This window comes from Zootermopsis nevadensis, unplaced genomic scaffold (assembly GCF_977971745.1).
Source record: "Zootermopsis nevadensis isolate Lab colony 2312 unplaced genomic scaffold, Znev_1.0 Znev_ptg000007l, whole genome shotgun sequence".
NCBI lineage: Eukaryota > Metazoa > Arthropoda > Insecta > Blattodea > Termopsidae > Zootermopsis > Zootermopsis nevadensis.
The window spans coordinates 10,941,497-10,967,054 of NW_028259139.1; the positions used below are offsets into that span (position 1 = coordinate 10,941,497).

The following is a 25,558-nucleotide window of genomic DNA, read 5'->3' on the forward strand; positions in this document are numbered from 1 at the left end:
GAGATCCGGAGAGTATGGTGGTTGGGTGATGACGGCAATGCTTTTCTTGGTGAGGAATTGCTGCACAAACAGCGATGTGTCGAATGTGACGGCCGAACTCCGGAAGATTCCAAACGAAGCCTTCCGCCGGTGCTTCCAACAATGGCAGGATCGATGGAGCAAGTGTGTGCGCGCGCACAAGGGTCCTACTTTGAAGCTGATTAGGTAAGTGTTGCCATATGTCCTACCATTTCAGTGCTATACCACAATTCCGGGAACTTTTTGACTGCCCCTCGTATGTCATACCTTAATTATCATATTCATTAATCAGAGTTTCCTGAAAGGATCTGCAATAGTGTTTTACTGTGATTTGGTGTTTAAACAGTTTTTAGAATTTTAAATGTTGATGCTATTGCTTAAAATAGACATTGTATGCATTATTTTATGTTTTCAGTCATGTAGTAGTTTACAATTTTATAAATTAGTATCTGATAGTTCGCTTGAGGATATCGTAAAGTTATTACTACAAATGTGTTTAATATTTGCTGTAGTTGTTATTGTGAAATTAATGTTATCAAATAATATGTAGAACTTAGCAATGCATGCACTTTAGTTTCTACAATACAGGAATGCAGGATTTAAACCCCTGTAATATGAGGCCACTGGCCAGGCTTCATCTGCAGGGTTAACAGTTTAGTGGCATCCTGTTATGATACGCAACTGGGCCGCTGAAAGCTGTGACATATGGCCAACAAAAGTTAAAGATGCTGGACATAAAATGCAGTTATATGATCCAGACAGCTTAGCTTGTACAAAACAGATGCATAAAATAATTTAACTTCTTACAAATTAGCCCCATTATCCTACTGTAACCCATCGATCTCTGTGCTGACACAGGTCACAGTTTTATGTGTTAAAGGCAGCATAACTTAGTGAGCATTATCTCATTGCAGATAATGATATTGGTCTTCTGGGTTTTGATGTTGTGTACACTTGTAGGTAGGTAAGTACCATTGCTCGAGAGAAACGCGCTGTCTCCATCTTCAGGGCTGGTATCTACCAACCTACCTATGGGTCTACACACCATCAGAACCCAGAATGGCAACATTGTCATTCTCACTGCAGTGAAAACCTTAAATCTCACTCAGCTAAAGTAAATTTATTATAAAGGAAGTGAAGGTTTGTGGAGGGGTAAATTTGTAATCTGTTTAGCTTGAATAATTTCATAAAATCTTTAAACTAATATGTTTAAAATGGTTTTCTTATGTTCAAAGACTGAACATCACTGTATACTGATGAAAACTAATGCATTGTGGTCAGGTTTCACGTTTGTTTCTGGAGACTGTCTTTGACTGAAGTTTGTGGTTTTTCTCATTGCCCCTAGGCAGTGATGATCTTTTATTCTCTTTTTCTTTATAAGACGTTTTACTTTTTGTGGGCCACCCCTCTCCATCTACCTGTATCTTCATGCATTTCCTCTGTTGGTTCCCATGTTCATCCTCTTATGTAGAGGGTGATATTCAAGTAGGGGAAAGCTTGTCAGAGCAAAATACAGTGGGGCATAGTCTCTGGCACTTTGTTTTTGATGTTGTTATTTCTGAAATGCATGTTGTTGTTTAAGCATTTACTTTAGAAGGCATAGAATATATAGACCATATATCCATTATATAAGTTTGCCTCTTTAATCATATACATAAAAATTTTATATCTTGTTTTTAATTTATTACATTGACAACTTTATATTAAAATGATGATATTTCACATTTTCAGCAATGATTGTGTTCTTAAATAGATTCTGGGTTGTATCAGATGTTTGTAGCACAAAATATTCAGCCAACTTAAACTGATATACTTATTGCCATTCCTGAAGAATAATTATCTGAGGAATTGTGTAAGATCTCATACTACACTTGTGTTTCTAGATGTTATTCTGTGTTTGCCACCCTGTAACTTGGCCAGCTGTAGATTTTTAACATCAGTATGAACCTAATTTAAAATTATGCATTTTTTGTTCATCTATTTAAAGAAGTGTTAACCCTTTCTCATCATAACATTATAAGTAATTTATGCAGCTAGGACATCAAGGGGATATAAAAACACCTTTTGAATTATAAATTCCCATCATATATAGTCACTACATATTTTTTTGAGGAGTTTGAATTATTTGTGCCAGATGACAGCAATACCAGACAGGGCATTCGTTCAGTAATTTATTGCCATTTTGCAGTGGCCATCAACAAATGGGCAGAGAAATGAGAAAAAGAAATTTTGCGGATCATATATCAACATATGATTTTTGAAGCATTTTTAGTGTGTAAATTGGTTTTTATGTATGACAAAATAGTTAGCTAATATGTGTATATGGTCTATAGTTCCATGAAGAATGTGTTTGGGAAGTTTATTTGCCCTTCAGTCAGAATAAAATTTTAATTTGCAATGGACCTAATACCCTCATCACTCTCTCCATGATTAGAAATGTTTGATGTTTCAGCATCACTTGAATTCCTTGAGTACATATCGAAGTCCACAGCCCCTCAGTAGGCCCAGTCCTCAGACTTCCCCTGGCTTAATCGTACAGGTCAGTAATAAGAAAAGCAGAATGTAACTTGCAGAGCTCCACTTCTTACTGGCATCCATTTCAGCTTATTGCTGAAAGAACACACAATGACACAGATTGGAGATTTTCTCCTAATGCTTTTTAATTGATAATAATCGGTTAATGTAAGGTTATTTCATAAAACTGAGTCATACTCTAGCTTTGATGTAACTAAAGCATTATATGAAACAGCAGGACTGTCTAAAGAAGAAACATTATAATGATGGCTGTCTTCTGGGTTGTAGCATCGTGTAGTCTGGTAGAAGTTTATCAACATTTCAGAGGCATTTGGCTGCCTCCATCATGAAGGTGATTATCACCCTCACAGTCAGACATCCAGATAGCCATCTTCATACTCACTATCATGAGAACTTTAAATCCTGCTAAAGAAACATAAGATAATGAATGATGATCTCCAGCTATACAATCCTGGATGGACCTTGGCTTCCCTCACAACAGTCCTCCATTGCTGATGATCCCCGGCTCTTGACCTCCAATTACGTATCCCTAACTTCTTGAGATCTTGCTCTACATCATTTATCCATCTTTTCCTTGGACGTACTCTTTTTCTGTCACCTTCCATTTTGGCATTTAAAATCATCTTTGGCTATAAGATAATGAATAAGCCTTAAAATCTTTATTCTCTGAGAACATATATAATCATCACGACAATTAAAATGCAATTTGCTACCTAACTTGACACGATGATGATAACATTGTAAAACCTGCATCCCAGGTTCAAGTCTTGGTGCAGAGGTATCCTGAATGGTATTTTTCATGGTTTGTCTCAGTCCTTCACAGGAAACGATAGTACTCTAAATAGACTATGGCATTTGTTGACAATCATTCCATTTCATTACTCATAGATCATCCTGCTATTCAACGTTACATAACGTAGGCAGTTGTAGTATGAAAATATGACATGTGGTTGCCAGTAAGAAGAGTAAAATGTAGGTTACATAATAAATTACATGTTCTGAAGGCAGTAGTTTGTGTGACTTTGTGACTGTAGTAGCTTGCTTAATGTTACATGCTATTGCATTACTGATGTTATGTATGTGCATTGTAAGGTGTTCTGTTAACAAGCTGTTCTGCCTGAAGGTATGTTGACTTTATATTATTTTTTATAAAAATAAAGTACAGTTTCTTGTGTACTATAAATATGGTTAAAAGTGAATACTTATGTTATACTACTCAGTAGCTTGCGAGTTTCAACAGGTGGCAAGTCATTATAGCAGTTTGTTCGTGAAAATATTTTGTTAACAAGTATAAAGCACTTGTTTGTATGTGCTTCCTTAGATTAAATTTCTCTATATTAAATATTTTGGTTGTTTTATTGATAAGGATTTTCATATAATGCTGGCATCACTGAATTGAAATAAGTTTTCACCAGATCTTATTGAAACTGGTGATAAAATTGTTTGAAGAAAATACCATATTATAATGTATAACCCAGTGATGTATGAGTACATTTAGTCTCATGTTTTATTTCAGGGCTCTCTTGTTTACCGAAGTGGAAGTCCTGGTGAAACAAGTCACAGCTGCCCACAGAGTCCTGTTTCCCCAGCCAGTTCCCCAGGTATAGGACCTAGCACGAGTCCATTCTCGGACCAAAACAACTATTTCATTAGCCAGGCACAGGCAAACGCCCTTCAGCAACACTTCGAACAGTTCAGTATGGTGAGTCAGTGCTGAATATTCTCACTGTAGTTATACCAAGAACATTATTTTTCTTAAACAATATGCTGCAAAATTTGTTTGAATTTTCATGCATTACCATGTACTTTGAAACTGAACTTTGTTCCACATCAAATAATAATATTTTCCTTTTGCTCTGAGCAAAACAAAACCATTTTTGTTCCTCTGTATAGTGCTGCCATTTAGTTCAAAGAATTTTAAGTTGTATGTAAATGTCATGTGGTTATGAAGATTTCTGTCTTCTGGGTTGTTGCATGGTGTAGTCTGGTCGATGTTAACCAACGTTTCAGAGGTCATAATGAATATTCATCGCCCTGATGACGGAGGCAGTATGACCTCTTAAACGTTGGTTAACATCGACCAGACTACACAGCGCAACAACCCAGAAGACAGAAATCTTCATACTCACTGCTGTGAAAACCTCAAATCTTACATGTGGTTATGCTCTTGGAATTTCATTTTTTGAGTATGTTTTTTTTACACTTCTCATGATATTTCTTGGTGCTAAGCAGTCATAAGACCATAAAAGCATGTTTTCTAAATGTAATATTAAATATTTTATATAAATTTTTGCACGTATATAATAATGTAACCCTTACAATAATACCAGATTTTTACTTTAAAATTACATTCTTTTAGCAAAGTGGTGAACAAATATTGTGCAGCATAAGTGTTAAGAATTGTTTATCAGAGATGCTTTGCAAGCATCATAATATTAATATACCCACTCAGAAATTTTTTATCTAAGTTAGTTATTACTTCAGGCAATTGTGCTTGCAGGCCTGAAAATCATGGGAAATTGTAACACACTTGTTAGTGGGCATGTGAATCTTTATGAAAATTTGATGAATTTCATTAAATATGTAGATGTTTCTTCTTGAAGTCACCTGATAATAGAAGTATAATATTACATACATCAGCGGTGTTGTGAAAATAGATGTAGATTCATTAACAATTTGTAAAGATATTTTGTTCAGAAATATTTATAACTGAAGAATGAAAAGGTTTGAAAATAATCTTGAAATTATAAATTATAATGGTTGGGTTGTCAGCGTGTGATGTTATAAAATATCCCGCGAGTATCTTATATGCATTAATACTGTGGTTTAATTCAGTATTTATTATGCATGAAGAAGTGACGATTAAGATTTGCATTCTACCATAAACAGCTGTTCAAAATACCATATTTTGTAGTATCTCAGATTTCAGAATACTGATACAAGTAATTTTAGATACGTATGTAGTGTTATTTACCGCATCTAAGAGCAAATCACTTTTACATTTCTTATCCCTTTTGCTTCCAGGGTGTGGTAAGTATTGACTATATTTATTCATTCTGTATTAAAGTTTTTATTTTTCCTCGTACTGTGAGTACTGTGTGTCACTTGGAGTTTACAGTGTTCTGTGCTAGTCTGATCAGTAATTTCATTTAAATTCAGTAGGAGAAATGAGTGATGGCCCGAAGCAGAGTTTCATATACAATGGACTTTATACGTGCACATTTCATAGTATTTGTACAGGCAATAAAGTTTCCCTTGGAACTTACAATGTTATGTTGTTCTTGTTACCATAGAATTGAAGATGTTTCCATATTTTGGGGATATTTTAGTTGAATATAACATACTAAGTACAAGTTAATAACCAGTACTGTTGTGGACAGCACATTAAAGAAAAAAGGAATTATAGGTGTACCTTTTTCAATTTCATTATTTTTATAATTGCCTGCTGTTTCAGATTTCACTGTTGGTTAACACATAACAAGTGGGTCTGAAATACAGTATTTTTGGATGGTTTCTTATTGACTGTACATAGCAAACAAAAAGCAGAAGGGAATAAGACTGAAAAGGAGTGAGTGAAAGAGATGAGAGGGAAGGACAGATAGATAGCCAAACAAAAACAGACTTCTTATTGATATTCTCTGACATAACCTTAGATTTATGTACGTAACTCATTCTTGAAACTCTTACTGCCAATTATCTCACTGCTTTGTTCTTCAGAATTACATTTTAAGTTTTATCAGAATATTTGTTTACTTATTACTTTCCTTCATTCACCTTTAGCAGCACCTTTTAAACATTTCTTTTTTAGGTCCATTCACAAAAGTCACAAATATACTGCTATTAGCTTCACCATATGTCTGTCTGTCCATCTGTCCACATGTAACAACTTCAGAACTGATAAATGGATTTTTGTAGTATTTTATGTGGAGGAGTTCTACTGAAATTTGCCACTACACCAATTTTGGCTGTGATAGGACAAAAATAATGGGCACTTCAGGGAGACCTGCATGCATATTTGTAGAAGGAAGTGACTGGATAGGTAATCTTGAGCCATTAATCCCCATCCAGACACACAACTGTGTGCAGAATCCTGTGTGATGAGATGGACAGACAGGCATCAGACATTTCACCCTCATAAGGCCATCGGTGCAAAGTGTGTCACTGCCACCATTCATAAAGATTAATCTTATGCTGTTCATATATATTGTAATTTGTTTGTGTTTATGATAAATGAATGTAAGTTTAGTGCTATTGTTATTCTACTGCTAAAGGTGGGGGTCGGTGGGTCAATGCCATGTTTAAAGAAATGGTGCTTGTTCACATCCTGACATGTTTAACTTCAGGAGTTGAAATAATAGCTTACCAGAATTCAGTTTTTATATAAAAGTTCTTTTCATAATTCACATAATTTCACATATTTTAGTGTAACGAAATCTGAAATATTTTCATGTTAAGTTGGCTAAATTGGTGTTCTTGAATAACATTGTGTGTTGAAAGCCTGTACATAAGATGGCAAGAATTTTGGGTATTTTAAATTATGAAAAAATTCTTTGTTGCTTTGATTGAAAGAATTTTTACTGGTACTTAAAGAACAAAGAATAATATTTCTTGCATTATTGAAAAAGGATGCTCTTTATATAACCCATCTTATGTACTCCGTACATGGAGCAGTGTCACAGTGGTAATGAGTAGATTTAATTTTAAGCAGTGGTCACCAACCTTTTCATGCTGTGACCCTAAACTGGCAACAGTAGGGATACAGGGCTTACATATGTTCACACGCACTTCTTTAATACGAGATGAAACTGAACATCACATCCAAGTAGTTAGCACTCTTAAAGGGTAGCGGCCCTTTGTGTGTATTAAGCGACAAAGGTTTTTAAATACTATGAACACAGTATTCAAAAACTTTTGTTGGTTAGCACTCATTTGCATGCAGGATATCCTGTCAGATCTTGTCCTTGTGACTGGTTAGCGTGGATAATGCCTCAACCTAAGCGATGATATCCTTATGTACTATTTAGTAATCATCCTAATACTCAATGCTTTATATTCTGAACTACTGACAGCACATTAAATAAATAACAAATAAATATAACTGACATTGTAGGTCTCAGAAATTATTTCATTTGTCCTCATGCATAAGTTAACCTTTGTTTGCTTTGAAGATATAACAGTAATTTTTATATTGTAAATTAACATGTTGTAGATGTGCTAGTAATAATTAGATTTGTAGACTGTTACTTCTATTGTATAATGTGAGGCAGGTGGGTACTGGACCTGAAAACCCACTGCTGTACTACCAGTCTATGAATCAAAAAAGGTTGAGAACCACTGCTTTAGAAGGATGTGTATTGGAAGAGAAATTTATACCAATAATTCCCTTTTGGCAACATGCAAGGATTGGTGCCAGCTTGTTCACAGCTTAGTGGAGACTAGTTGCAGCTGGAGCGCGGAACTGCAGGTGATTGTCCGCCATCAAAAACTAATTTTCATTATCATTATTTATTATGCATGTCTTAATATGAACTCTCAATTTTAGCAATCCTTTATCTGTTGTATGCTGAAGAGTGTAGTGCATCATATTTTATTATATAGCAAGCTGTTACAGTTCGTGGCTATTTTTCTGGTTGAACATTGATTTGCATAACATTGAGGAATGTCTTTGATTGATCTTTAAGATTTTTGGATTAGTTTTATCACAGTTCAAATGATCAGAATATGTACAGTTGAACTTGGTCATAGTGACCTCAGATGTAGCAACACCTTGGCTTTAGCATCTTATATTCAGTGGTACTGGATACTGGGAACGACCCGTTCTCAAGTGCCTGAGCACTGCAGGTCCCAACTTTTCGTTGGCTTCATCTATAGACATTTGGTAGGACTCTTTGGATGAGGGATCGGCCTGTTGCAAGGCCTACCACAAATGTTTGCCTTATGAAAGAGAGGTACAAACCTATGCATGGCCATAAATATGTGTCCTTGCCCTATAAGAATGCACTCATATTGAAAACAGAACGTAACAAATTTTGAATAAAACTATCGATAAGCATTTAAAATCTTTTGTCATTACTCCTCCCCTCTTCAAATTTAAATTTCTGAACATTCCTTACTAACAGATTATACACTTTTAATAATAACTCAAACAAGTTATGCTGCTGCATTATTAAATAATCTCTGTTGATTGGAGAATGATAGTTGATTTGGTTTTGGCCAGAAAATTGGTCTTGAATTACTTGAGAGCTCTCATGTATAAGCAGTTGCAACTCAATAGTTTCCTTTGGTAAAGGAGATGCATGTGTTCCAGCTAGCACAAAGGAACTTACAGAATCTGCAGGCACCCAAGCTGCAACAGCAGAGACTTTGCTACTTAGCTACTGCATTTTGACTTATCCAGACTATATTTAATGGTTTTTGTTTTGTTGTAGTTCTAAGTGTTTTTTGCTAAGTCATTGCATGATTTATACATGTATGTATTTGTAAGAGAATAATGTATTTGTTTTGTTTATTCCATATATGTAGAAATAATTGTCTGAGTATTTTTTCACTTTGAAGTTCTTTCTTTATGTTAAGAGTAGAGATGTAGGTCTGTAAATTTGATTGTGGATGGTGCTTATATTATTATCATGTCTGTAAATTTAATAAAGGAGGGGTCTTTTAATGGACATTGTTTTGATTTTTCTCTTCAGCAGTAGGTCCAGACAACTCAAGATTTTTAATACATTGAGTTGTGAGAGATTTGTTCAAATTGTAAGGGGGGATGTGGAACCCCGAGGTGAATAAAAATGTTCACACAGTTTACTACTGTCTCTTAGTTCATCATAGTTCAGACGAGAGTAGTTTGGAACTATATTTTAGTTTTAATTTGATTAGTTAATAAGTTGAGTGTCAAAATCTTGAGTTTTTAAAACATTTTTTATGTGAGGTATGTTGTTTGTCATTAGAAATTTTGTTTTCTGTTAACGATGAGGTAAAGTTGTTCCTGGTGATAAACTAAGCACCACAGCATGCAGATGTATGAGGAACTGGAGTTATAACTCTAAGCATTCATAATCTCTGTACTAGATGAATAAAAGTGGTTAGCTTCATGTCCTAGCCACTGTACCCCAGATGAAAGAACCCAGTACCCATTGGATAGGAGGCTGGGTGGATCCCAGAGCTGGTCTGGACATTGTGGTGAGGAGAAAAATCCTCCCTACTGAAAACTGAACCCTGGTCCAGATTCCAAAATGTTATTATATTGAAAAATAGATGTTGGACGAAGTCCAAAACACCACTTTTACAGATTGCACCCTGGTTGCCCAGCCCATAACCTAGTCACTATACTGCTAGTAATAGTGCTATATATTGCATTCCCCTTTCAACATATGTAAATATATAAAGGCTTTATAATTGTGTGCAATGAAACATTTAACATTACAGCTCGTTTACTCTCTGTGGATCCAAGTGTATTTCATAGTTGTCAGGGTAAATATGGCTTGGGGCATCAGTTCGACAGTCAGTCCTACTGCACATATTTTGCACCGAGAGATGAATGTGGTATCACGTAGCTATCACGTAATGAGCAGTTTCATAATTCATACCCTGTCTTTTATATTATAGTAACTAGGGTGATTATATAAAGGAGGATCCATTGTACAGGACGTGACATGCATTGAAAAATGAGAACTGCATACAAAACTTTAGTCTGAAAACTTTAATAAAACACTTGAAGAGAACAGTTGGGAGACAAAGGCATAGATGGGAGGATAATATTAAAATTATGCTGAAGGAGCTGTATGTAAAGGAGCAGACTGGATTTGATGAAAAGTCTGATGAAGATTTTTATGGTAATGAACCTTAATATTTTGTATGGGGGTAGGGATGGTTGTGAGCTTCTGGGGTTATGATACCATCTAGTCTTTAGGTGATCACAAGTATTTCAGAGGAACCTGTCATCTCCATCTTCAAGGTAACTGCCTGTAAGACTACAGTCTCATAATCCGAAAAATTGGTTCCAAATGTTCACTGCCGTGAAAACCTTATCTTATAACGCAGTTTTGTTACACTTATGGAAGTTATATTTTGATATTACTTGTCAAATGATTTGTATTCTTTACTGCTACATTGGCACAAATGAATATGAATTTCATGCAGGTGTATTTTCTGTAAATAAAAGTTTTTATGTATATTCCTTCTTGAGGACAAATACAGTAGAGCTTAAGTAATAGATTTTTGTTTTACTTACTTTACTTTTTTACATAACTGGTAGATTTACATGTTTGATCTTTTTTTATATATAACAATATTTTGTTCTCAACAAAGTTGAAGTACAAACATTATTTTGTGTCTAAAGTACTTTTTCTACATTTTGTCTGTCTTAGTAAAGCATCACTTATTAAGATCCAGTTTTTCAGTTTTATGTTCTTTTTACAGGATCACCCATTGCCACGAACATTATCTGTAACATAATTTTGTGATTTTCACATATTTAATCTTTGTGTGTGTGTATGTATATATCAGGATACTGTATACATATATCTCTTTGTAGTGTGTATTCAGTATGTTGTAAATTGTTTCTTGGACCTATCTCTCTCTCTCTCTCCTTTCTCTCTATCTCTCACACACCCTATGACATGCCCACACACTCCTACTGGTCCCCACACCCACTTCTGATTTGACACCGGTTCCCATTGGTTAGGATGAGGCAACTCCATTTACTGTCTGGTCCCTGTAAACTTAGCCCTTACCACTCGATTGGCTCATTCATAGCTCTGATGACGGAGGCAGCATGACCTCTGAAACGTTGGTGGACATCTACCAGACTACACGGCGCAATAAACCAGAAGACAGCAATCTTCAGACTCACTGCCATGAAAACCTCAAATCCTACATCTTTAGCTTTCATACCCTTCTGAATTAAATCACGCATTAAGTATAGCATACTAAGATTTGCAGGCAAGATACAGCATGGTAGTTGCTGGTATGATGAAATTGTTCTAGTGCAAATTAGCCCTAATTTGTTTCTCTGTGTTTGTGGCAGGAAGCATGGATTTTAGTGTTACAAATATTGGAATTATGCATTTCCCTTTAGGAAATTGTCATAAGTTGGACCCCAACATGTACATTTTCCTACACTTTCATTATATTAACATACCACCTGTCCTTGTATTATGCGATGTGTTTACATCAAATTATCATTTGCAGTATTTTTCATTATTATTTTATTATTATTGTATGTATTATCAGTGTTTGCCTGTTATTGGCTTCTTGCTGTTGGCAAACAATTAAATAAATGAATTGAGTTAAATTTTCATGCCTGTATTTAATTCTGTGTAAATGGAATAATGTTACCAACATATCCCATAACTCTGCAATGCACTGACTTAATAAACCAGAGTCTTTCACAAGTAACTATTAGTCACTTAGCTGGTCAAGAAATTTCTGCTTTTTCTTTTCTTTCCCGAAGATTTGTTTTTGTGTTTGCAAGAGCTCGCCACTGGATTTCATCTTGACGCTGATCAATTTTGTTTACATTGCATACACATTTATAAAAGTTCTTGCAAGTGACTGTTTCTTTGTGGCACACATTTTATTCCAGACTTTCTGTACTCCATATCCAGTAAAATTAAAATATTAATTTGTTATTAATCATGCTCTCTGAAAATGCTTGCTTGTTTCTATTTGTTTAATACACATTCTTAACCCTTTCTAATGTAGCAGAATTTAATGTTCTTTGAATTGTGCAAAGTATTAAATTACTGACACTTTGTGCAGGAGAAAGTATTATAATTAACTGTGTTGATAGCATCATGATACAGCTAGTTTTAATGACAAAATAAAGTGATAAATTAAAACAGTGAGCACACATTGATCTTGCAAATAACTCAGAGGCTAACTTGCTGCTGACATCATACTTGGTAAATGAAGATCATTACCCCACTGCACCCCACATTGGAATACACCAGAATTGCCCCATACACTTGTATATTTCTGTGGGAATATTAGGTCAAAAGTGTGAATTGCATAACTTTTCAGTCACTGTTAATTTTAGAATTTAAGAATTAATGACAGTATTTCCTCAACATGTTCGCTGCAATCCATGAATGAAAAAACACCACAGCATCGCTCCAGTTGTGTGAAGATTTCTGTTTAATATGATAGTATTTTAAGCTTATATCGTGTATTTTATTATTATATCTTTAGAAGTTTAATGTACTGAGAGAAAGGTAAATTATGTCATGGCGTGAGGATGAACATAATAAACTTTGAACAAAGTGTCTTTGCACAGTTTTATTAGATGCTGAAGCAAACAGACGAGAAACTGTGTTCAGACACTGATTGTGGTAGCAAATATGTTTGTTACATGTAATTAACACCATATTTTAATATCTTTAAATTCGTGTTTCATGTATTACATTTAATAGATACCCCAATTGCAAAATTTTGTGAACTGTGAAATGTTATTTATTACAGATGGACAATCCTGTGTCTACTAGCATCAATTACATTGGTTCGCAAAGTAATGCAACGCACTATTCACAAGTAAGTGAGGATAGTAGATGTGCTGTTCTGTGTAGATTTGTAAGCTTGAATGATTATATACTGTTTGGTTAATCACTATATTCTTTGGTCAGCGAAAAAGAGTATCACCATAATTAAATTTCACACTTGAAACTTTTTGTATAGAGCTATCAGCAGATTGAGATAAAAGTTTGTGAGAGTCATCTCATCAAAATTTCAGTGACAATTTTTCATCTTTGTTTAGAAAATTTATGGAGAGAACAGTGAAGTTCATCACAGTTATAAAATTGTAGTGGGTGAAAATACTGATTTGAAATTATTGCAGTGACATGATTTATACCGCGTTTTTTTAAAAAGCAGAATGATGATGACAGAATTTTGATATTATGTAGTTTATCTGATTGGAGTGTAATGAATGATGGTATTGTTCAGATGGTATTTTAATTCTGAAGTTGAAAAAGTGAACAGACTTTCATTATTATGTTTTGTTTAGACCTGTTTTTTTTTTGTAGTGTGTTCACTAAAATTATATCAATACAAAAATTAAACATTTCTGGAATATACTGTGTTTTGGAGATGCTGTATATTCATCTTCAGGTAAGAAGGTATCTCCTCTATGTGGGCTTGTTGAAGCTAATATTCATGTTTCTTTTTTAAATGTAAACTATTGGTCATTTCATTCAGAACCATCAGATTGAGTTTGTTCAGATTTTATATTCATGATCTTTGCATATCTGCCTTGCCTGTTTCTAAGAGAGCACACATTAGCATTCACAAACTGAAAGACTTGATGGCACTATTAGAGTGAATGCACCAGAATTGTTATGTTGTGTGTACATTTCCTAACTTGTTTTGCAGCCTAGAAGACTGCAACACATTTTAATCATGGAGACCTGAAATTATATAATTTGTTTACAGTCTGTTGTATAGCATGCCATATTGATTTTAAATGATGAGATTCAACTTTTATTTCTGTCTGTAATGGCTGGTATTATTTTCTGATTGTGCTTTGTTATTTTGAGAATTTTTAAAACTAAAACTTTACTAGGTACTGCGTAAATCCCTTACAGGCAGTTAGTCATGGCAGTCCAGAGGATGGGTTGACCCAAATTGGAACGCAGGAGTTATCAACAGACCAAGGCTTCTACAGCCAGTCTCCGTCACAGCTGCAGTACAACCGTCCAGTGAGCATCAATCCCAGTGGGAGCAGCACGCAGCAAACCACACCGCAGACTCCAAACACTCCTTCCAGTATTCCAGACATAATTCTGACAGGTATACTTGCTGGTAAATATAAATGAGGAAAGTTAAATCTAGTATGGATATGAAGTAAATTTATTAATACCTTACAGCTGCAGTTGATGTCATAACATGACAGTTCTCAGCCTTATCAGAGTCATGGAGCAGTAAAATGACAGCAGGGTTTCTGAGAACTGGTGTCCTCTCTGCCTCAGTGTAACATACAAATAAAGTCTGCATTTCTAATCCTTACTGCTATGTTTAGACGTGTTAAAAGAACCAAGACAATTTTACCTTTTATCTGTTAAGTGTTGTGTGTCAAGTGCATTGTCTGACTCCCTGCTACTGCCCTGCCTTGACATCATGTGTAAGTGAAGTCTGTCTTTATAATGCCTCTCAGAGTTTGTATTTACTATTCTTGCTAAATGTTAAAAATTATAACCACTGTGACATCGTGAGAAAATACATTTTCATTAAATAATGTGAATCTTAGTTTTTACCACAATTTCTTGTTGTCTTCATTTGTAATTTGTAGTATGGCGTTTTTGATGTAAAATGATAACATTATGCTCTGCAAAATTTCAGGCTTTTATGCAAGTTCAGTCCTAGTATGGATCAGTATTTCAGGTTTTCATGGTGATTCAGTGCTACTGTGTATCCGTTTTCAGGGTGATGGCACCGTGTAGGTGTAGGTACAGGTGGAAATATAATCTCTGAAATAATGGATGCCTACAGCTGCAAATTAATGTGGTCTTTAGGTTATGATAATGGAGACAGTGTATTTCACCAGAATGTTGATAACCACCTTCAAGGCTTCATAACCCAGAAAACCATAATGAGTACTTTCACTGTTATATGAACTTCATAACTCATACATTTACATGGTGTTTTCACCCTGAAACAGGATCCACATTGATGTTCTGCTTTGTAATTACAGATTTCTCTTCAAGCACAGGGGATGATCTCTCTCGGCAAGAATTTGTCAAAGACTTGGGTTCGGCTATGTCAGGATCATTTGACACAGATCTGCTTCCATCAGATGAAATGCTGAGGGAAGGTCTTGTGCCCATTGACTTTGATGGTCTGCAAATGTTAACAGACCCAGAAATGAATGTTATAACAGACCCTGCAACAGAAGATAATTTCCGTTTAGACAAGTTGTAGTAGCAGCATGACGGCCTCAGTGCCGAACAAAGTTGAGGTTTCCCCCATGACCAGACCAACCAAGCCAAGGAGAGTGTCTTGTGTCCAAAGGTGAGTGACCACATCCATTGTGTGCCATTCATAGTGTTTGTTGCTGCAAGTCCGGATGCACTAGACAAGCACACGCTGCCATGCCTAGAGTTATGGACCCTTCGAGGTGAAGAGCCACTCATCATGTATTTTGGAAACTACAGCATGGAGATAGAAAAAAATTTCCTCCACTTTTTGATATTAACATTCCTTTCCTTGAACCATCACCAATTTGTCTGCAATGCCATATGACAATATTTTAAAGGCACTTATTTTTGTGTAATTTCTGTGTAAAACATGTTTTTCCAAGAAGTCTGTCTTTTGTTAAAAAAACAGAATTATAAATAACTTGTTGGAGTTTGTTTTAACTTGTCTGTGTATATACACCACGAGGAATATTTTCTCCAATTTAAAATCACAAGGTGTGTTTAAATAAGTTTATTCTAATATAAGGAATGCAGATTGGGTTGCTGATTTATGTTCCTACTGTACAGACATCTGCTGTTGCAGATTGAGTGTTCTGAGTGTGCCAACGTGTAATCAGTTTGCTTGATGTAGGGGCACATCATTTTAAGTTTATAATGACCATACAGCATATTGCTTCAGAAGCTAAGAGAAGGTAAAGAAAATCAAAGTCTGTCACCAGAAAGTACCTTAATGTCATGAAATTATTGAGAGATACGTAAACTGTGAACCACTGGAATAGATACTATTCTAGAGGAATGTCTTTTAAGTATTTGTTATAGAAAAATGTGTTTCAGTTTTGAATTACTTATACATTCTGCTACTGAAATTTAAACAAAAATGAGACAATAATTTGCTTAGAGTTGTGGTATCTTGTTTTGCCCTATAAATGTGATTTCTGCATTGAGAAAGTAGTCACTGAGAATGTTCTTAGTTTAACAGACATTTGATTTTGCAAAGTGCTCAGAGTTGAAAGTGGTTTGAAATAAACCATTATATTTTATTTCATACACTTTAGATGTAACAGGTTTGTAGAAATGAAACAAATTGCAGTCAGTTTGCTTAAAATATATTCATGACTGTTTTGTGACTAACATTAAGTGAAACACATAACCTCACAAAAGATTCTACACTAACAGTTATGTGTGAGTTCTAAGTTGTGACTGCTGTGTGCATGCAATAATAGAATGGATTCTCTAATTGGGAAGAGAAATAAAATTGGATGAATGGGAAACTGGTAGCAGTGACAGACAATAGATGAGTGCCAAATAATTGATTAATATGGAGATCTTTGTAAGCAGGACAGTAAAATGATTAACAGTGGGCTATACTGCCAAAATTTAATTTCTGGCAAAAGCAAGAACTTTTAGTCACCACATGCTCACCTAGTCTATGTTGCAGGCAGTGTCCTTCCTATTCACTGGGTACCAGAAGCTCCTTCTGTGGGGTAAAATTGGCCAAAGTATGAAGCTGACCATTTACAAACTCCTAGAATGCATGGAGCTTTATGTCCATGCCCACCATACATTGAGACAGTGTTGTGTTAGGCACAGGGACAGTTTTCCCTTATGATGCAATGGAATACAATGAAGTCTTATTGGGTAATCAGCTATGTAAGTATGGAGTTACAATCAAACATTTCAGAGACTGTCTGACCATCAGGACAGTCTGAAATGTAGCATTGTAACTTCAGACTTCTCACATCTTATTACCTAGGAAGACTTTGAATTTTATCTTTGCTTTTTAGAGAAATAAATTGTAGTGATATGTCAGTAGACTGATTTCTTTGTGTATAATTTCTGACTTCATTGTCTGCTTGGCACGTAAATACCATTCTTTTTAGAGGCACATTGAAAATTTACTTTTGTAAGACATTGATGTCCCATTATAAGCAGTATTGTTAGATGTGCTAAGTTTTGCACAGTACTTGGTTTTTATATAGTTATCTTTTATCTCCCTTCTGTGACTGTGGAGTACATTAAGCATGTAAGTCCAGATGACTCAAAATTTTGTATTTTGTGTAGTTTCTTTAGCACATAATATGTAAAAACATATTTTTTTAAGTTATATTATGCTTGAACTCTGTTTTCTTTGTTATAAAAAATTCTGATAGGGTATAACAGATAATTATACCGATGTCTGAGTTTAATTTTCATTCACAGGCTGACTATTCATTTTGCCCTAACTCTGTCATTGAGTTTTGTGTATTATCTTTACAGTGTTGGTCACTAGATTCCATATATTTTCTTGCCATGAATGACAGATTAAACATTTTAATGTGAATATTAATCTGTGTACACATTGAATGAAAGTGGACATTTTTTAAGCTTCATGTTGAAACTAGGTACTTTGAAATGAATACATTTGATCAGCTGCTATTACTCATTATCACTGATGTGTTACTTAACTCATACAATTCAATTATGTTTTGGAGGAATAGAGAGTAGGAAGATGTATTCCAGTCAGGAGTACATAATTTTGAAAATCAGTTCTTCACAGGTTTGCATCCCTCATTCATCTTGATGTTCATTTATTGCTTCTGTCCAAATCTGTTATTGACAAAGTTGATTAAATATGCAGAGAGACATAAACTGATTTCCTTGCCTTTTGAAAAAATATGCACCATATGGAAAATATGCCAAATTTAAATTATAGACCTTAATAACATTTATATTTTATGTCACATGCAGCATTTGTATGATCAGAATTTTTTTAGGGTCTTATTAAAGTTTGATTTCTGCTTTATGTAAAGTGGTGATTATTATGAACTAATTGCAAATCATAATTAAATTTGTGTGACAACTTCAAGTGTAGGTACGTGTAGACTTCTATATGAAATTTGTTGACATTTGTAGGCCAGTGTTGGAGATAAATATGAAAATAGATGGATGGGCACAGTTTCTTCATTATGCATTTATTTCACCCATTGCATTCAGAAAATGTATTAAGTATTTTTATATTATGTAGCCTGTTACAAAGTTTGAATAATATAAAAATGGCAGCATTGTATTTTATACAATGATAAACTAACTTGCAATTCGTTACTGAACCATAGTAGTTTTTATTGCTTCTTTCCTTGTCTTTTGGAAACAATTTTTTATTCAGGCAAAGTATCAGGTGTTATTAATTCTCCCCTTGTTAGATACTAGAAGAGTGAAAGGGATATTAGGAGGTGCAATGCTGTGATGCTTTGTGAGTAACATAGTAGATTTTAAGGTTATGTTTAAATGGTGTCTTTTATCTGCTTTTTGTCTGCCATATCTTTAGCCACTTGGTATCAGTAGCATGATGATGCCACATTATTTTCTTCCATAGACCTTACTGAACATTATGCCTAAGTGGTTGTCACTCCTGGGGGTCCTGGATTTAAATTTCAGCCAAGAGATTGGCTATCCTGACTGAGGTTCTTTTGTTGTTTTTCTCAGTCCTTGGTGAACACCAGGATAGTACCTTGAATTAGGCCATGACTTGCTTCCTTCCACATTCTTTCCAATTCACTTATCATCTCATTATTTGATGATGTATGATCTGAGCTACTGACAGTTGTCATTGAATAAACCATAAATCCATAGATTTCAGTGTGACATTTTATGGATTCCTCTGTCAGTGTTGAGGTACTGTTCAGATGAATGGAACATTATACAGTGGGCACATTGCATAGCCAAGCAAGGCAGTCACATTTAGAGCTCACGGGTCCAAAATTGCATTTAACCCTTGTGCTGTGCAGTATTTTTCACTTTGCTAGAAGAACATAATGTTAAGATTATTTTGATTGTCATGCTATATGAATAATTACAAACAGACCAATCAAAAAACAGTGTTATATTTATAACATAATTTTTTACATATAGCTGCTTAAAATTGAGAAATGCTGAAGTGTTAAAACTCTACATACTCTATGGCAGTATTATGCCAACCAAAAGAATATGTTTTTATAGCTCAGAGGTTAAAGTGGAATGTTGCAGCTAAAGGAGTAGAGTATTTTTCTTTGATGTAGACTAAAGTCAGTGCAGTTTATGATGATGTGTGGATATTCATCTGAAATTCAATGTCGCAGCATAGGAGTTCACAAAAGTAACAGGATATATTTTGGAAATCTTTTTGAGACTGAAGGTTTAATTTATCATCACTGAAAAAGGAATGTAATCTGTATACCTTCTTTGAAGGTACTCAAAATGTTTGTTATTTATATAATTTTGGTGTTCTGGTATGTGGTAGTGTAAGGATTAGTTCATTATTTGCACAGGGAGGGGAAAAAGTTATATATCATTTATTTCAATGACCACATGCTAATTTAATATAAAGTTTTTGTAGTATTTTGTCACACATACATTGTTTAGTCTTGAATTTGTTTCTTGAGCAGTACTGTAAATGGATTGAGTGCAATCTTAATTGTATTCTTAAATTCTGATTTCTGGTTGCAGTTTGTTTCATTTTTTATCAAACTTGTTGTTGGAACTGACATTTGAGAGCCATGCAGTAATACTGTATCTTAAAATATATGAACAAATTGAGGTTTTTAAAGTGAATGAAAATAGTACATGGCTAGTCCATGAAGTCAGTGTGTTGTAACTCTTAGATCAGCTGCACCAAGCAGTATTGCTTTTTTACTTCATTACATTGAATTAAAAGTTAATGTAGGATATTGTTCTGAGTACACACATGAAGCATATTCACCATGTATCTCACAAATTGTGCCAACTCTGTAAAGCATAGGAACTTAACAATTTTGATATTTTGTACAATGTGGCAAATAACACATTCAAAATTGTATATATGGTTAACAAATTTACTGCTGTGAGTAGAAAAGTTTGCAAATCCTAGTTCTTTGCTTACTCAGTCCCATATTTAAGTTTCATGTATTTCTTTTACGGTTGACTTAGAGGAGACATAATTGGTGCCTGTCAGATGGATCGTGGATTATGTCAGTGGATTTAGAGGAATTTGAATGAAGAGTGATTGTAGTAATATGTACAGTCACTTCCTAAATATGGTAATTGAATTCTGGTAATACTTTCTTACTTTTATTGTTGAAAAATCACTATTACTTTGTGTCTTATATAACACCACCTAATACAATATTCTGATCCCCTGACATTCTAGTGCACTGCCATGATAAAAGAGTGAGGGGGAGGGGTAAGTAGTTAATTATTATTGCTAAGAAAGAGAAATTAATAATATATGAAGATGGTTGATCCATCAGTACTTAATACTTTGTGTCTAAAGAGTTTAAGCATGCACAGTATTTATTACAAGATCTTTGTTATTGGGTTGAAAGTAAATATTAGTAAACATATATAATATATACTAAATAGAACATGTGGTGTGAAGTGAGGACCCCCTCCCCCCTCCTGGTTATCTACAATGCTTATTTCTGTACACTTGAGAGGAGTTCAAATCATTTACTGTTTTGAGGGATTTTGTATATGTTTTGTGATTGGCAAAAACTCTTAATAGATGCCCTGAAAGTAATGTGCAATAGATTGTAGTCACATACATACAAAAGAACGCACAAATTTAACTACTTTAAAAGTATTGTATAAAGTATATTGCATAAAAATAGACTCTGTTGCCTGTGAGCGATAAATGTGAATAAAACAGCAACATTTAAGATTTTCAAATTTATAAATATAGCTGAGAATTCTAAATGTTTTTTATAAGTTATTAGAGAAGTGTGTGTACATATATATGTACATATTCATACCAGAAGCATGAAAATTTTAAAAATATGAAATACAAGATTTTATCTTTTTTTATATGCTGGAATTTCTGCAGGTATGAGAGAGTTTTAATTTTAACTGTAGTAGCAAAATTAAAAGTTTTAAAATGTGTTGCTATTACATGGATCATTCATGTGTGAATCTGGTTTTACATTTATTTGAGTCATTGGCTTTAACATTTTATTTTCTGGAGGGATGCTGTTACAGGTTTGACTCTCCTTAAGATGTTCAGGGATTTTCACATTAATAGTCGCATATTGCATCAGTAGTCATTGCCACTTCTCCCCCCCCCCCCTCAAATTTTTGTTATGTTGTTTTCAAGTTGAGTTTTATATGTGTTGTATTTGGTCATATTTTATTAGATGTGTGTTAAATTTTTTAAAACTTTAATATTATGCAGGATAATATAAATCATGTTAATCTGAATTACTTATAAAATAATTTTTTCTCTGACAAGTAATTATTATTATTTTTGAGGAGCAGATGTTTTGTCTGTAGACTTCCCTCACAACCAGTTTCCAGTGCCATTAGTTGTCCAGGATGACTACTGTGGCTGGTTCAAAAGAACTAAATTGATCTAATGTTTCTTTATAAATTATGTTATACAAATATCTGCTTAAATTGATAGATTAATGAAAGCAGTGCTGTTGCTCTCTGTATTTGTATTTCTGTTTTGTTTTATCGCTTTCTTACGTTTATGTCATTACAAGCATCTTATTTATTGTGTACTTCAGCAAAACCTTACTGAAAATATTTATGTTTGCTCATGTTCCCTTTTTTTAAATGATGTTGACAAAACTTCACTCAAGTACATATTAAAATACATGTACGCACCGTAGCAGTACTCTCTCTCTCTTAAGGTTATTTGGTGTGTTACTGTCAAATTGAAATATTTCTAATGCGGAATATCCACACACAAGAGATAACAGTTGTTGTTAATTGTTTTTCTCAGGAACATTTTTTGTATATTCTTATGAGACCAATACAAGAAATGCCTGACCAAGGAAGAATTGAGATTCAAAATGAATGTTGTGTCTGTTTTCTGTTGTGTTTTTAGGACATTCATCTAGACTGTTCCTGCCTAAGAGACCTTCTATCACATTTTCTTGAGTCAATATATATATTTATTTCTTTATCTTTTCCGTGGTCAGTGTGGTTCCATCATTTTGTCATCTTGCCTTTATTGAAGAATTTTTTTTGTGAAAAAAATGTTTATCAGTGAGATATTTATTACATGTTAACACTGAACCAATGTTATGAGGCTATTTACCAACTGTAATATAAAATACAGTATCAAATAGCAAATTAGTAATTTTTTTTCTGACTTTCAGTCTTATAATGTTACCTTCATGATCTTAATCCATTGAGCAGATTCCTTGTTGAGACGCTGATAGCCACTTAACTAGCCAGTAAATTCCCTGCGTTTTGTGGAACCCAAAGGTTTATTAATATGTTAACAAGAGCCCACCACTGGTTTCTAGCCTGATCCAGATGAATGTGTTTCATTACACCTCATGTCTTCATGATCTATTAATTATCCTTGTATCTGCATTTTCATTTCACAGGTGGTCCCTTCCCTTCAGGTTTACCAACTAAAATCTGTTCACGTGTGCATTTCTTATCTCTCCCATGTATGCTACATGCCATACTCAGTTAATCTACTCTGATTTAATTAAATTGGAGCTAGTTGATCTAATGACTTTAAGGTTTTGTCGACATCACTTTATGTAAAGAGGGCATACAGTATACTAAAAGTGTTTTGGACATTCAGCCTGTATAAAGAACATCAGATCTCAATTGTTACAATAATGTTTGATAATCTGGCATTATCAACTGTTAATTAGACTATTTTTTCTTCAGTCAGTCTTTACCAACATGGTACTTTGTGGGAAGTATGTGTTAGTAAATGGTTCAAATGCTTTAAAGAGAAATTGTTTCTTTTTCACACAGAGTGAGTGTTTTTCATGCATGATTGTGGGTACATTAAAGTGTTACTCCTAGCTGTTGTTATTAAAGGTGAAAAGACACCCATTCTTATTGTACATATTAGGTAAACAAATATTTAGTTGTACAATTTTTACAGAACTATATATATATATATAAATATTATAGACCTTGTGAATTTAATTGGAAATGTCACATAGCATGCTTTATTGAAGCCATTGTTGTTAGTCTTAAATTTGAATCTAATTTTGTAAAAGGACTTGTGCAAACCATAAGGGTCCATATACAATACAGCCAGACAGGAATTATTTTCTTTGAAGGCTTGCATCAATACCACTGTCTGAACCTTCACAGTCGTCATCGTCACGTTCACTACTCGTTTGGTTGATAAGAATTATAAAATTTAGATTGTATTGTTAGATATTGTGCATAATGACAATTTTTTATGTTTCGTACAATGTGTGAGTGAGTACAAACGTTTTTAAAATAATATTACCTGGAATGATACATTTGAAGAGTTCTTTCCACTCTTTTATGTTTTTAAATAGTTACATAGATCAGCCAGAAACTTAGCACAACAATGCATATATCCTTATATCCTGTACTTACACATTTCAATTTCCTTGAGAATGTTAATTGTTTTAGATACTGAAACACAGTATGTGGTTTTCTTGAATGCCTTCTTTATGTCAATAGTTATGAATCATTGTTTAAAATTGTTCCAACATAAATTGCTTCAAGACTAACCTTGTTTTTGTAACATAAATTTGTTATAAATTTCCACATCAAGTAATGTGTGTGATGATGAGAGACAGTAAACCAACATTGGTATTTAGATGCTTATGGAATTCTGTAGAATGGATACTGAATTAAACTTACAAGAACAAGGCTACTCTATTGCATATCAGTTTTAAATTTAATATACAGTATCATATTGCTTCAATATGTTGATGCTGCATTGTGATGTATCAGTAATTTGGAAGTTAAATAATTTGGTCACTAACCTGGTAAGAGTTATATTTAATGCAACTCTTTCAGTCCAAAACTTGGAGGGCCTAAGCACTAGTCACAAATAGATAATATTTTTCCACAAGTAAGTGGCATGACCAGCAAAATGAACTTATACCTTGTAAGCACCAAATCGTTAATGAGACATTAAAACCATCTCGTTGACATTATTTCTTGTTCTTTACAATTTAAAGTAATTTCATAATTTCATTATATTTGATACTTTTTACTAGATCTTTTTATAGTCATTACATGGTAGAGTACAAATTTTGTTAGCTACTAACAGTTCTTGTTTCTTTGTGACTGCTTGGGCTGTATAGTTAGTAGAAATCAGCGCAGTACTTCTCAGTATATTTTACTGCAGTAACATTATCTTCCTCCTTAATGATTTGTACAGTCTGATATTGTTCTAACTTTGTACAGTATTGTTAAGTGTACTGCTCATAATGGAACATATTTACCTTTCATCCACACAGACCATTACGATACCATTTTCATTAAATGATTTTTCTGGTAAATATTGAGTATAATTTCTAACCCTGTTAGTCTAACTTCTCCAGATTTGTAACATGTGTATATTCATCGACGTACACTTCAGTTCGATCCATTATTTGTAATTATTCAGAAGTTTTTGCAGCTGGAATTATGTGTATAATTTTGGTGTTGAATGTTGTAGATTTTCCATTTTGGCAAACATTGCATTTGCCATTTTCAGGGTAAATGTGTTTTTATTACCTCCTTTTCCAGTGCTTTCATCACCTCATATCCTTATCAGCAGCCCATAAAAAGTTTTTCCCTCAGTTTTGTGTTTGCTGCCGCTTGGATAGCAGCCTTCTCTTGTTCTGCCAGTCAGGTCTTTCACATCCCATTTGCTGCCTGTCTGGTCTGTATTAAAACTTCCTAAACCCCCAGTACACATTATATGTACTACATTAAGCTTTGTGGTTATATCGCTTAACATGACAAAACGTTGTGACATTGATTACAGTAGGGCACCGCATATACGGCAGGTTAGGGACCAGACCCCCGCCGAAAAGCAGATATTTGCCTTTTTTCAATTGCAAATGCATATCAAAGCCTAATAAGATGTTTACGCTATCATTAGTAAGTGCACAATGGCGCTAGGCCTAAGAAAACGATATGAAAGTAAAATGAATATCAGTAGTAGCTTTAAACAGACTGAATCAGCGAAGAGAAAATGCCGCCAGACGCAGTTCTCTGACTCAGCTGTTGAGCGCGTAGGGCATATGCATGCAATTGAAAAGCGGGGCCCTACTGTACCATTTAGATCATATGTAGTATCTAGGAAAGTTCACCAACGCTCCCAAAACAAAAATTGTGTACAAGTTACCACTTACTATTTCAGGAGTGTAATCATGGTGTTGAATAGTATT

At 34.2% G+C, this 25,558-nt stretch overlaps 1 protein-coding gene across 12 annotated transcripts in view; it reads left to right on the forward strand.

The window, feature by feature from the left end:
- Crtc (CREB-regulated transcription coactivator) overlaps positions 1 to 24,682 on the forward strand; it is a 57,582-nt gene extending 32,900 nt beyond the window's left edge. For 7 of the 12 annotated variants that reach the window (XM_022057763.2, XM_022057767.2, XM_022057765.2 and 4 more), the window contains 5 exons: positions 2,471 to 2,557; positions 4,070 to 4,255; positions 13,009 to 13,077; positions 14,127 to 14,343; positions 15,233 to 24,682. In XM_022057763.2, coding sequence (XP_021913455.1) covers positions 2,471 to 2,557; positions 4,070 to 4,255; positions 13,009 to 13,077; positions 14,127 to 14,343; positions 15,233 to 15,459 — 786 coding nt within the window. In that variant the 3' untranslated portion in view covers positions 15,460 to 24,682. Of the gene's footprint in view, positions 1 to 2,470; positions 2,558 to 4,069; positions 4,256 to 5,577; positions 9,219 to 13,008; positions 13,078 to 14,126; positions 14,344 to 15,232 lie in introns of those variants that run through there. The other 5 variants (XM_087344265.1, XM_022057764.2, XM_087344268.1 and 2 more) reach the window with 3 other exon arrangements.
- Positions 24,683 to 25,558: the final 876 nt, after the last annotated feature.